The sequence below is a fragment of the Cydia splendana genome, chromosome 3 (assembly GCF_910591565.1).
Source record: "Cydia splendana chromosome 3, ilCydSple1.2, whole genome shotgun sequence".
NCBI lineage: Eukaryota > Metazoa > Arthropoda > Insecta > Lepidoptera > Tortricidae > Cydia > Cydia splendana.
The window spans coordinates 4,129,565-4,142,312 of record NC_085962.1 but is presented as its reverse complement, the minus strand read 5'-3'; the positions used below and the strand labels follow the sequence as shown (position 1 = coordinate 4,142,312).

Genomic DNA, 12,748 nt, shown 5'->3' with positions numbered 1-12,748 from the left:
GTTGCATAATAACTGTGCGAAGAATATATCACACTCTTTATGTTCTGGTACTTATGGCAAAGAATTAAAGAAAAGCAAGAAAAGAAAAAGACGATATGGTTGACGCGACGCTTTCCTGCCAAAATCAACTTTAAATCTATCTAATAAAGTCCTCACGAAACTCCGCATTAAGCTCAGCTATGGCCGCTTCTCCCAGTTTACTCCACAGCCCTTCCTCGTCGACAGCGTAACAGAACAGCCAAGCTTCGTTTAACCGTCTCAGCGGTAAAAGTTTCTCGATATGTTTCCGAGACATTAACCTGCGAATATCAACCTTAAGTCTATCTACATAAAGTCCTCACCGAACTCCGCATTAAGCTCAGCTATGGCCGCTTCTCCCAGGTTTTTCCACAGGCCGTCTTCGTCGACAGCGTCACAGAACAGCCAAGCTTCGTTGAACCGTCTCAGCAGTAGAAGTTTCTCGATAGGTTTCCGAGACATTAACCTGCGAATATCAACCTTAACTCTATCATCATAAAGTCCTCACCGAACTCCGCATTAAGCTCAGCTATGGCCGCTTCTCCTAATTTTCTCCACAGCCCTTCCTCCTCGACAGCGTCACAGAACAGCCAAGCTTCGTTGAACCGTCTCAGCAGTAGAAGTTTCTCGATAGGTTTCCGAGACATTAACCCGCGAATATCAACCTTAACTCTATCATCATAAAGTCCTCACCGAACTCCGCATTAAGCTCAGCTATGGCCGCTTCTCCTAGCTTTCTCCACAGGCCCTCTTCGTCGACAGCGTCACAGAACAGCCAAGCTTCGTTGAACCGTCTCAGCAGTAGAAGTTTCTCGATAGGTTTCCGAGACATTAACCCGCGAATATCAACCTTAACTCTATCATCATAAAGTCCTCACCGAACTCCGCATTAAGCTCAGCTATGGCCGCTTCTCCTAGCTTTCTCCACAGGCCCTCTTCGTCGACAGCGTCACAGAACAGCCAAGCTTCGTTGAACCGTCTCAGCAGTAGAAGTTTCTCGATATGTTTCCGTTGGTTCGCAAGCCGTTTCTCTGGGTCCGGGTCGGCCAGCCCGCTCGTGTTGTGTGAGTCAAGGGGGATTTTCAGCACGCTGAAAAATGAGTTTCATTTGTAGTCGATAAATGAACACAAGCTTGGTACACGTAAATGGCATCAAATCTATTACAGAACATGTTACTCTAATGAGTTGGGTCCAGAGGAAGAGGAAGACCGACGATGAGATGGGCAGATAACATAGCAAAAGACATGAGGGCCTGCGAGGTTTCAGTGATTGACACGTCCGATCGCGCGAAGTGGAGAGAAAAGACCAGAAAGGCAGATCCCACAATCAGATGGGAATAATAATGCTGAGGAGAAAGAGAGTTACTCTATGAGTTGGCTTGCCAGAGAATATACAAAAAGGCCCCAGTGTGGACTCACGCTCCCTGCGGGCCGTAGCAGTAGACGTCGCCAGAGAACAGCAGGAGCGGCGCCGTGTCGGGCGGCACGGCGGTGGTGTGCACGAGCGTGGCGTGCGGCCCAGCGGTGCCGTGCGCGCTCAGGTAGCAGGTGTGGACAGTGACTCACGCTCCCTGCGGGCCGTAGCAGTAGACGTCGCCAGAGAACAGCAGGAGCGGCGCCGTGTCGGGCGGCACGGCGGTGGTGTGGACGAGCGTGGCGTGCGGCCCAGCGGTGCCGTGCGCGCTCAGGTAGCAGGTGTGGACAGTGACTCACGCTCCCTGCGGGCCGTAGCAGTAGACGTCGCCAGAGAACAGCAGGAGCGGCGCCGTGTCGGGCGGCACGGCGGTGGTGTGGACGAGCGTGGCGTGCGGCCCAGCGGTGCCGTGCGCGCTCGGGTAGCAGGTGTGGACAGTGACTCACGCTCCCTGCGGGCCGTAGCAGTAGACGTCGCCAGAGAACAGCAGGAGCGGCGCCGTGTCGGGCGGCACGGCGGTGGTGTGGACGAGCGTGGCGTGCGGCCCAGCGGTGCCGTGCGCGCTCAGGTAGCAGGTGTGGACAGTGACTCACGCTCCCTGCGGGCCGTAGCAGTAGACGTCGCCAGAGAACAGCAGGAGCGGCGCCGTGTCGGGCGGCACGGCGGTGGTGTGGACGAGCGTGGCGTGCGGCCCAGCGGTGCCGTGCGCGCTCAGGTAGCAGGTGTGGACAGTGACTCACGCTCCCTGCGGGCCGTAGCAGTAGACGTCGCCAGAGAACAGCAGGAGCGGCGCCGTGTCGGGCGGCACGGCGGTGGTGTGGACGAGCGTGGCGTGCGGCCCAGCGGTGCCGTGCGCGCTCAGGTAGCAGGTGTGGACAGTGACTCACGCTCCCTGCGGGCCGTAGCAGTAGACGTCGCCAGAGAACAGCAGGAGCGGCGCCGTGTCGGGCGGCACGGCGGTGGTGTGGACGAGCGTGGCGTGCGGCCCAGCGGTGCCGTGCGCGCTCAGGTAGCAGGTGTGGACAGTGACTCACGCTCCCTGCGGGCCGTAGCAGTAGACGTCGCCAGAGAACAGCAGGAGCGGCGCCGTGTCGGGCGGCACGGCGGTGGTGTGGACGAGCGTGGCGTGCGGCCCAGCGGTGCCGTGCGCGCTCAGGTAGCAGGTGTGGACAGTGACTCACGCTCCCTGCGGGCCGTAGCAGTAGACGTCGCCAGAGAACAGCAGGAGCGGCGCCGTGTCGGGCGGCACGGCGGTGGTGTGGACGAGCGTGGCGTGCGGCCCAGCGGTGCCGTGCGCGCTCAGGTAGCAGGTGTGGACAGTGACTCACGCTCCCTGCGGGCCGTAGCAGTAGACGTCGCCAGAGAACAGCAGGAGCGGCGCCGTGTCGGGCGGCACGGCGGTGGTGTGGACGAGCGTGGCGTGCGGCCCAGCGGTGCCGTGCGCGCTCAGGTAGCAGGTGTGGACAGTGACTCACGCTCCCTGCGGGCCGTAGCAGTAGACGTCGCCAGAGAACAGCAGGAGCGGCGCCGTGTCGGGCGGCACGGCGGTGGTGTGCACGAGCGTGGCGTGCGGCCCCGCGGTGCCGTGCGCGCTCAGGTAGCAGGTGTGGACAGTGACTCACGCTCCCTGCGGGCCGTAGCAGTAGACGTCGCCAGAGAACAGCAGGAGCGGCGCCGTGTCGGGCGGCACGGCGGTGGTGTGCACGAGCGTGGCGTGCGGCCCCGCGGTGCCGTGCGCGCTCAGGTAGCAGGTGTGGACAGTGACTCACGCTCCCTGCGGGCCGTAGCAGTAGACGTCGCCAGAGAACAGCAGGAGCGGCGCCGTGTCGGGCGGCACGGCGGTGGTGTGGACGAGCGTGGCGTGCGGCCCAGCGGTGCCGTGCGCGCTCAGGTAGCAGGTGTGGACAGTGACTCACGCTCCCTGCGGGCCGTAGCAGTAGACGTCGCCAGAGAACAGCAGGAGCGGCGCCGTGTCGGGCGGCACGGCGGTGGTGTGCACGAGCGTGGCGTGCGGCCCCGCGGTGCCGTGCGCGCTCAGGTAGCAGGTGTGGACGGCGTCCGGCGTGTGCACGGCGAACACGTTGCGCTCGGAGAGGCAGATGTCCCAGATTACACCCCTGGACAATATATATTGTCAAGTTAGGTAACCATTTTTAGGCTTCCGTATCCAAAGGGTAAAAACAAGACCCTATTATTAAGACTCCACTATCCGTCTGTCTGTATGTCCGTCTGTCTGTCGGTCACCTGGCTGTATCTTATGAACCGTGATAGCTAGACAGTTGAAATTTTCACAGATGATGTATTTCTGTTGCCGCTATAACAAATACTAAAAAGTACGGAACCCTCGGTGGGCGAGTCCGGCTCGCACGTGGTTTTTTAGGGTTCCGTACCTCAAAAGGAAAAAACGGAACCCTTATAGGATCACTCGTGCGTCTGTCTGTCTGTCTGTCTGTCTGTCTGTCTGTCTGTCTGTCTGTCCGTCTGTCACAGCCGATTTTCTCCGGAACTACTGGACCAATCAAGTTGAAATTTGGTACACATATGTAAGTTTGTGACCCAAATACGGACATGTAACGTAAACAAATGAATTTTAAACATGGGGGCCACTTTTGGGGGGTAAATGAAAAAATGAAAAAATTTAATTTTTCATTCTATATCATGTTACATATCAAATGAAAGAGCTTATTGTAAGGATCTCAAATATATTTTTTTTATAATTTTCGAATATACAGTTTAGAAGTTATTCAAGAAAATAGGCAAAAAATGACCATTCCCCCCCCCTTATCTCCGAAACTACTAAGTCTTAAATTTAAAAAAAAATACATCAAATAGGTCTATACCTATAGATGACAGGAAAACCTATTAGAAATGTACAGTCAAGCGTGAGTCGGACTTAATTACAGTTTTTGGTCCGACCCCTACGGATTTTTTAAAGAGATTTTACTCACGTTTCACATAAAAAATACATTGTTAACAGTGCCGGATTACTTAGAGTAGTAGTTTTCTTGGAGTAATTAGTGATAATTTTCTGATAAGATAATCATTTTAAATATTTAACGGTCTTACCTACTTACGAGTAATTGTAAGGTCAAATTAAAAATAATGTTTAAAAAAATATGTTAAATTGAGAGCTAGCTCAAAGTTTTTTGTACTCGTCGACTTTAATGGTTGAATTAATAAAGACTTTGTAACCAATAAGCAAAACAAGCACGTGCTTACGGCACCACGTTCAGGGGGGGCACCAAAATGCCAGGTTGAAAAAGGTGAACAAATTTTAAAATTAGGGACAGACACATCGTTTTTACCACACGATTTTTTTAGCTGTCCAAAAGCTAATTTGCAAAAATAATGGCGCGTAATTCTTTGGGAAACAATCGGTAGCAGTAGAAGAGTCGTGATTACATGCATAGATTCGATTTCAACCCACTCTTTTGCGGTTCGGCGTTAGGTCTTATGCGAGGCCTTCTGCCTTACGGCAAAGTTGATCTTCTGCCTTAATTACACTTGGGCGTGGATCCAAATCCAAGCTTTCCTCTTTCGCAGCTGGGCCTACTGCCTTTCTCACACTTCGCCAATTCAATTCCAAGCTCTCTGCTTTCTTGCATATTTTATGCATGAAAACAACCTCGCTGAGACCCTTAAATATCGAGCCCTATGCGAAGCTAGGCTGATAGAAAACTGTCCCATCCCTTCTCTGTATGAAATCCTGGATTCGCGCCTGGTTGGGACTATAACTAAAATTGCGTTTTTATATCGAAAAATTTTCGCGCTCGCTTCGCTCGCGTTTTCAATAACTTTATAAGGTATGATAAAGGTGACATTCGGGTGGCGACTGCAACAGCATTAGGTACTCTGTTGCAACATTACTGCTGCGGCACTGTCAATTTTCGTGATAAAATGATATGACTGATTTCCATTCTCAGCTGTAATGCGGCAATGAACTTCTCTCAATTTACCAAAAAATCAATGTAATCTTGATGACCCTAGGGAGAAGGGGCACCTAGAAATGCTTAGGGCATCAAAATATCTTAATCCGGCACTGATTGTTAAAAATTGTGTAATATACGGAACCCTTGGAACGCGAGTCCGACTCGCACTTGGCCGGTTTTTTTTTCATTTAGGTACTTTTTTTTTTTGTAAGATTGGCTTTTGCTGCCAGGGGGCTATTCATAAATTACGTCATTTCAAATTAGGGGGGGGGGGGGTCTGGACATCGGATGATGGTAGCATGACGTAGGAGGAAACGGGGTCATTCGAAGCATGATTTTTGATGATTGTAGGGGGGGGGGGGTCAAAAATCGTCAAAAATCGATGACGTAATTTATGGACAGCCCCCAGGGCAATTTAGGTACTTAAAGCAGTATGACGCTTGGCGCTTTACGCGGCCCGTCAACCTCCTAACCTAAGCATTATTGGAGGCTAATTATCAGCGCAATTTATTGATGCAATTATTAAAATGTTTAATACGGAATTGTTGTGAATCGATGTTACTTGATCGGTCCGGTGACGTTGGGCACGGCACACATTTCGCCGGACGCGGGGCAGTACACCAGCACGCGGCGTCGCTCGTCCACTATGCAGGCGCGGGTGCCGCCTGTAATTTTATGATGGGGTTCAAAACTGTCACCTACCTGGCAAATTGTTAATGGGATCCCATGCCCCAATGACCTTCGATCTGAATCCCTTAGTTTTCTAATGTTTTTTGTAGCTTATCATATTAACAACAACGGCTTTAAGCAATATAGTATCCCATATTTACTTCAAAGTTCATTGTCTTCGAGATATTTGGCATCAAAGTTGAACAATTTTAGGCCAAAAAAACTGGTTTTCTGGCCATAACTTTTTTGTTAATTAGTTTAAAATTTTTAGAGACGTCAAACACGAACCCAAATATGTAGATTTCTTATATGTTAGATCTTTCACAGCAATCGAGATACGAAAAAAGTGTTTTTTAGACAATTTTTAAAAATAACATAAAAAAATAAGTATTCATTTCTTTCAAAATCCGGTAGACAAAAATGGAGATAAAAGATGGAAGAACCGATAGCCGTTTGCCTTATAATTCTATCTGAAGTACTAAAGTAGGAGATACTATGCAAAACTTGACAAAAATTCAAAACTTGTCGTCGATGTCGATGAAAACCTCGGGTAGCCCTTTAACTCTAGTCGTGACCTTTGAGTTTTTAATGGCATCCGAGAGAACATACGTCCGCCTTTTACATTCTTCTTACTATGCAATAAATTTAAAATCAAATAAATAAAATAGGACAGCTTAAAAGGAAAATAACAAACCGATATCGCAGTAGACGTTGCGTATCCCGCAAGTATGTTTGTAGCGGACGGAGTTCCGCCATTCCTCTATGCCGAAATATTCAATGTGGCCTTGCTGTTAACAAATAAACACTTTGTCTGAAAAGGGATGACTGCATTTTGCATGTGAGGTTCTAGAAAGGTTGTAGTCCTGCTTAAATATAAGCAAAAAGAATAGATAGTATAGAGGGGTCCTGTCATTGTAAATTTTGTAGTCACTGTAAATTTACTGCCATCTATCGACACACGACTAAAACTCAAAATGAAAACGTATAAAGTTATCAAAAAATCTATATATATGGATAAATGATTTTATTATTTTTATATCATTTTGATCCATGTTCATTCACTGATATCTATGTGTTATAATTGTTCAATATGAAACGGTGTCGTCACGCCATCTAGCCGAGGATAGGGTAAAGGTGTGTGCGGCATCTATTCGAGAATGACTTTTACTTGAATTCCGAGGCACGTTTTTTCCTTAGACTTTATTCGTCTTATACGAAGTTACATATGTCTTTGATATAAGTAATCTAAGTACAGATGTAGTGCATAATTGTTTTCCATCGTATTTTCACGGAAACGTACGAACGTGTCTTGCTATTTCAGTCTGTCTCGATACAAAAAGTACTGAGGTTGACTGAAGTAACATGACAAATACGAACGTTTCCGAGAAAGTACGATGGAAAACAATTATGCACTACATCTGTACAGAGTTTACGCACTCTGTGCTGATTGTGATTTCCATCGAATGTGAAGACCGCCTTACTCACGTCGGTGACGAATATGAAGAAATCGCTTGTAAGCTGTATGTCCGTGATGACGGCATCTTGCATGTGAGGCTCGGGGAACGTTATGGAGTCCCGCTCCGAGTTCTCGGGCTCCGGGGGCTCGATCTGCCGACATAAGTTAATTTATAATTTTAAAACTAAACGGGACTTAGGCCCAGTTGCACCAACCACATTTGACAGACTGATCAACGTCAGCCGGCGCGCCCCGGCGCTTTACTATGACACTTTCCATACATAAAAATTTTGCGAACTCTTTAACGATACGAACAGTTTGGTGCACGCGTGCACTTACTTTGTAAATTACTACGTTATACAAGATATATTATTCTTCGTCGTTCCCTCTTGGCTGAGGATACAAGATATAGATTGAGACATTTGCGATATAAAGTAGCTTTTGGTAATAACGGTCCATAACCCCGTGATCAAGCCTGCTCATAATTTAATGACTAAAATATAATGCCCTCATCTTCACGTTTACCTAATAGGCCTGTTGCAAATAACAAAGAATCACGGAAATAATGGTTTCAAAGAAACATATATGTTAATATGATTCTAAAAAACCGGCCAAGTGCGAGTCGGACTCGCGTTCCAAGGGTTCCGTATATTACACAATTTTTAACAATCAGTGCCGGATTAAGATATTTTGATGCCCTAAGCATTTCTAGGTGCCCCCTCTCCCTAGGGTCATCAAGATTACATTGATTTTTTGGTAAATTGAGAGAAGTTCATTGCCGCATTACAGCTGAGAATGGAAATCAGTCACATCATTTTATCACGAAAATTGACAGTGCCGCAGCAGTAATGTTGCAACAGAGTACCTAATGCTGTTGCAGTCGCCACCCGAATGTCATCTTTATCATAGCGTAGAAAGTAATAGAAACGCGAGCGAAGCGAGCGCGGAAATTTTTCGATATAAAAACGCAATATGATAGACAGTTGTACATTTTTACTTTTAGTATGGAAATCAGTCACATCATTTTATCACGGAAGTTGACAGTACTGCAGCAGTAACGTTGCAACAGAGTAATGTTGCTGCAGTCGCCACCCGAATGTCACCTTTATCATACCTTATAAAGTAATTGAAAACGCAAGCGAAGCGAGCGCGAAAATTTTTCGATATAAAAACGCAATTTTAGTTTTAGTCCAGGAAACCAGGCGCGAATCCAGGATTTCATACAGAGAAGGGATGGGACAGTTTTCTATCAGCCTAGCTTCGCATAGGGCTCGATATTTAAGGGTCTCAGCGAGGTTGTTTTCATGCATAAAATATGCAAGAAAGCAGAGAGCTTGGAATTGAATTGGTGAAGTGTGAGAAAGGCAGTAGGCCCAGCTGCGAAAGAGGAAAGCTTGGATTTGGATCCACGCCCAAGTGTAATTAAGGCAGAAGATCAACTTTGCCGTAAGGCAGAAGGCCTCGCATAAGACCTAACGCCAAACCGCAAAAGAGTGGGTTGAAATCGAATCTATGCATGTAATCACGACTCTTCTACTGCGACCGATTGTTTCCCAAAGAATTACGCGCCATTATTTCTGCAAATTAGCTTTTGGACAGCTAAAAAAATCGTGTGGTAAAAACGATGTGTCTGTCCCTAATTTTAAAATTTGTTCACCTTTTTCAACCTGGCATTTTGGTGCCCTCCCTGAACGTGGTGCCGTAAGCACGTGCTTGTTTTGCTTATTGGTTACAAAGTCTTTATTAATTCAACCATTAAAGTCGACGAGTACAAAAAACTTTAAGCTAGCTCTCAATTTAACATTTTTTTTAAACATTATTTTTAATTTGACCTTACAATTACTCGTAAGTAGGTAAGACCGTTAAATATTTAAAATGATTATCTTATCAGAAAATTATCACCAATTACTCTAAGAAAACTACTACTCTAAGTAATCCGGCACTGTTAACAATGTATTTTTTACACTGACTTAAGCGGGCATTACATTATACAATTTGCAGTGCGCTAGCTGAGTTAGCGCACTAATTTAGTATAGTGTAAAGACAGTTAGCCAGTTAGTGACCCAATCTAGTGCGATCGCATGTGCTCTGCCGCACTAACGCTATCTAGCGCACTAGAACGCATAGTGTAAATGGTTTTAGCGCGCTCAGCGCTTACTGTGTAAGGTCAGTTGTCGGCACGCCACCGACGCACTCGAACACGCGTATGATGGATGTTTTATAGTTTTTGTTATTGCATTTCAGTTCAAAATGACGGAGCCACAGACTAGAGAAAAGGAAGTACCTACTGCTAAAATCTTCATCTTCAATCATGAACTTTATAAAGACATACCATTTTTATGGGATAAAAAACATAAATATTACAAAAACAAAGACATTAGAAATTATGGTAACAAAGTGCTTCTCAAAATGTACAAAGAATTCGACCAAAAACGCGACCTTCGACCGAAACGCGACGTTCGATTCGAACGATGATCACTGCTGAAATGAAAATAAGACACTAACTAGCGTCGCTAGCTAGTGTAGTGTAATGAACAAGCTCTTTTTTATCTCGCCGAGCAACACTTAATTAGCGCTCTGCAAATTGTATAATGTAATGCCCGCTATATTAGAAATAGACACACAGAGCGGAACAAAAACGTCAACAAAATGTGGGTCAGAATGACATTAGCGGAAAATTTGCATTGATGATAAAAACGCTTACGTAAATTTTGAGTCAAGATAAATATTTTGTACGGAAAAGAACTTACTGTCGTAAGCATTAAGTGTCAAATTTGTAAACATTAGTACCAACACTGTTAAAACTTTTAAGTCCGATGGCACTAAACGTAACGTCACCATTGTATTTACGTCAAACAACGTCAAACGAGAATAATGAACGAATAGAGTCCCTTTGGTACATTTTAATAGGTATTACTGTACAGAAAAATCAAAGTAATAAATGAAACAAATTTAATTTGATCGGGAGTTCAAATAAAATTAATTCATGGTAACAACCCTTGTAAGTTATCATAAAACAAATTTATTTTTAATAAGTAAGCATTCGTCTTTAAATACTATTTTCCTTGAAATAAATTCAACTTATTAAATAACTGTGTATTTTAGATCTACATAATACTCTTCGCGCTTTAGTTCTTTGCAATATAGTGCACGGGGACATTTAGGTCGCTACTGGTACTGATTGGTTATGGTCTTTATCAAAAAATCCTGTGGTTGTCACTGTGTTCAGACAGGTTTAGCATTTACAGTTAGTCGATGACCTTATTGGTCGTGTATATGTCGGAAACAAGGAAATGGGCTGAACACACAAGTGCCGTTTTGCCTTTGTTTAAAACTGCATCACCCCTATCTCTTGCTATAATAGCAGTCCACTCTGCACGTCGCATAGGTTTTCTTGGAAATCTTGAATTTAAACATAATATTATATGTTACGAATTCCATATAAAAATAAAAAAGTATTAACCTCACATCGACTCATTAGATTTTTGTTCCTTCACATCCCTTCTTTGGTACTAACAAAATAATTTATTCAAAACCATGAAATTACCACCAGATTACATAAATTATGTAATGCTATCCAAAGCACTAACCGAAAGAAATACATTCCATGCTTTTTCCTTGTTTTATCATTGTTATTTTTGCATATTTTTACGACATTGTTGACAACTTCACATTTGAGCGGTCCATACAAGACTAAACGAAAAAGTAACGCGTGATCTGTTTTAACGTTACTTTTGCGGGGCCATTTTTTGCGGCTGATTGGGTATCCAGTTCTTATTCTATATCAATGATTTTTTATGTGAAACGTGAGTGAAATCTCTTTAAAAAATCCGTAGGGGTCGGATTAAAAACTGTAATTAAGTCCGACTCACGCTTGACTGTACATTTCTAATAGGTTTTCCTGTCATTTATAGGTATAGACCTATTTTATGTATTTTTTTCAAAATTTTAGACCTAGTAGTTTCGGAGATAAGGGGGGGGAATGGTCATTTTTTGCCTATTTTCTTGAATAACTTCTAAACTGTTGATTCGAAAATTATAAAAAAAAAATATTTGAAATCCTTACAATAATCTCTTTCATTTGATATGTAACATGATATAGTTTGAAAATTTTTTTTTTTCATTTTTTCATTTACCCCCCAAAAGTGGCCCCCATGTTTAAAATTCATTTGTTTACGTTACATGTCCGTATTCGGGTCACAAACTTACATATGTGTACCAAATTTCAACTTGATTGGTCCAGTAGTTCCGGAGAAAATCGGCTGTGACAGACTGACAGACAGACAGACAGACGCACGAGTGATCCTATAAGGGTTCCGTTTTTTCCTTTTGAGGTACGGAACCCTAAAAATGGCCCAATCTCAGTATAAACTGAAGGATTATTAATATATTCAATAAAATAAAACTGCAAAATTCTCCAATCGGCCATTATTACTGAAACGCCAATCAGAAGCGTTCTAAACAGTAACGTCATCAATCCATAACATATTTCTTAGAGCAACATAGACAACCTCATTGACCGAAATCCATACGTTCTCACCAAAGAGTTCGAAGGTGCAAAAAAAATGTTATTTCACCACTAAACATTTATTACGTCCAAAAAATATTATTACACGATATTAAGGAGATATCTATTTGTTATTATCTAAATAAAATGCTAAATAATACGATATTTCACCAACAAACTTTTTTAATTATTTGGCTGAATGGAACTATCATTGCCATGTTGGCTGTCGTAACTAAAAAAAAAAAAAATTTAAAAAGTAAAACCGGCGCTCGGTGATTTTCCGTTTGCAACCGCGTGAGAGTTTTTGTGTAAAATGAGTTATTGTGATAAATTTTTGTAATGTATTTATCATCCCTAATCGTAATATATGGTGCTGAATTAACAATATCATTCGGATTCAAGGGAAATTCGTAACTAAATGGTGACGTCACAAATGTCGTGCGAGGCGTTTTCGCGCGAGTTTTAAACTAGCTATAATAAAATGCAATTATTTATGTTAAATCTAATGAGTATAGCTGAAATATTGTGTTTTTCGGAACCAATACAAGTGTACCGACAATAATAAAAGGGATTTCAAAATTTGTCATCAGGCCTATTATAGTAATTATCATTTAAATTAAAACACAGTTACTTCAGTTATTCTCCATCAAATTATACTCTGATAGTTCAGCTTAAAAACGTTGAAATGCCGGGACGTACCCCTAGCCGGGCCAGTGTTTCAAGTCGAATGTAAGTACTTCGCTTCGCTCGCTCGT

General features: G+C 44.1%; 1 protein-coding gene across 1 annotated transcript in view; it reads right to left on the bottom strand.

The window, feature by feature from the left end:
* LOC134806448 (WD repeat-containing protein 19) overlaps positions 1–12,748 on the bottom strand; it is a 53,774-nt gene that overhangs the window by 25,743 nt on the left and 15,283 nt on the right. Inside the window, exons 9-13 of the mRNA XM_063779729.1 lie at positions 7,516–7,638; positions 6,725–6,818; positions 5,924–6,026; positions 3,349–3,549; positions 897–1,108 (exon numbers count right to left, since the gene is read on the bottom strand). Coding sequence (XP_063635799.1) covers positions 897–1,108; positions 3,349–3,549; positions 5,924–6,026; positions 6,725–6,818; positions 7,516–7,638 — 733 coding nt within the window. The remainder of the gene's footprint in view (positions 1–896; positions 1,109–3,348; positions 3,550–5,923; positions 6,027–6,724; positions 6,819–7,515; positions 7,639–12,748) is intronic.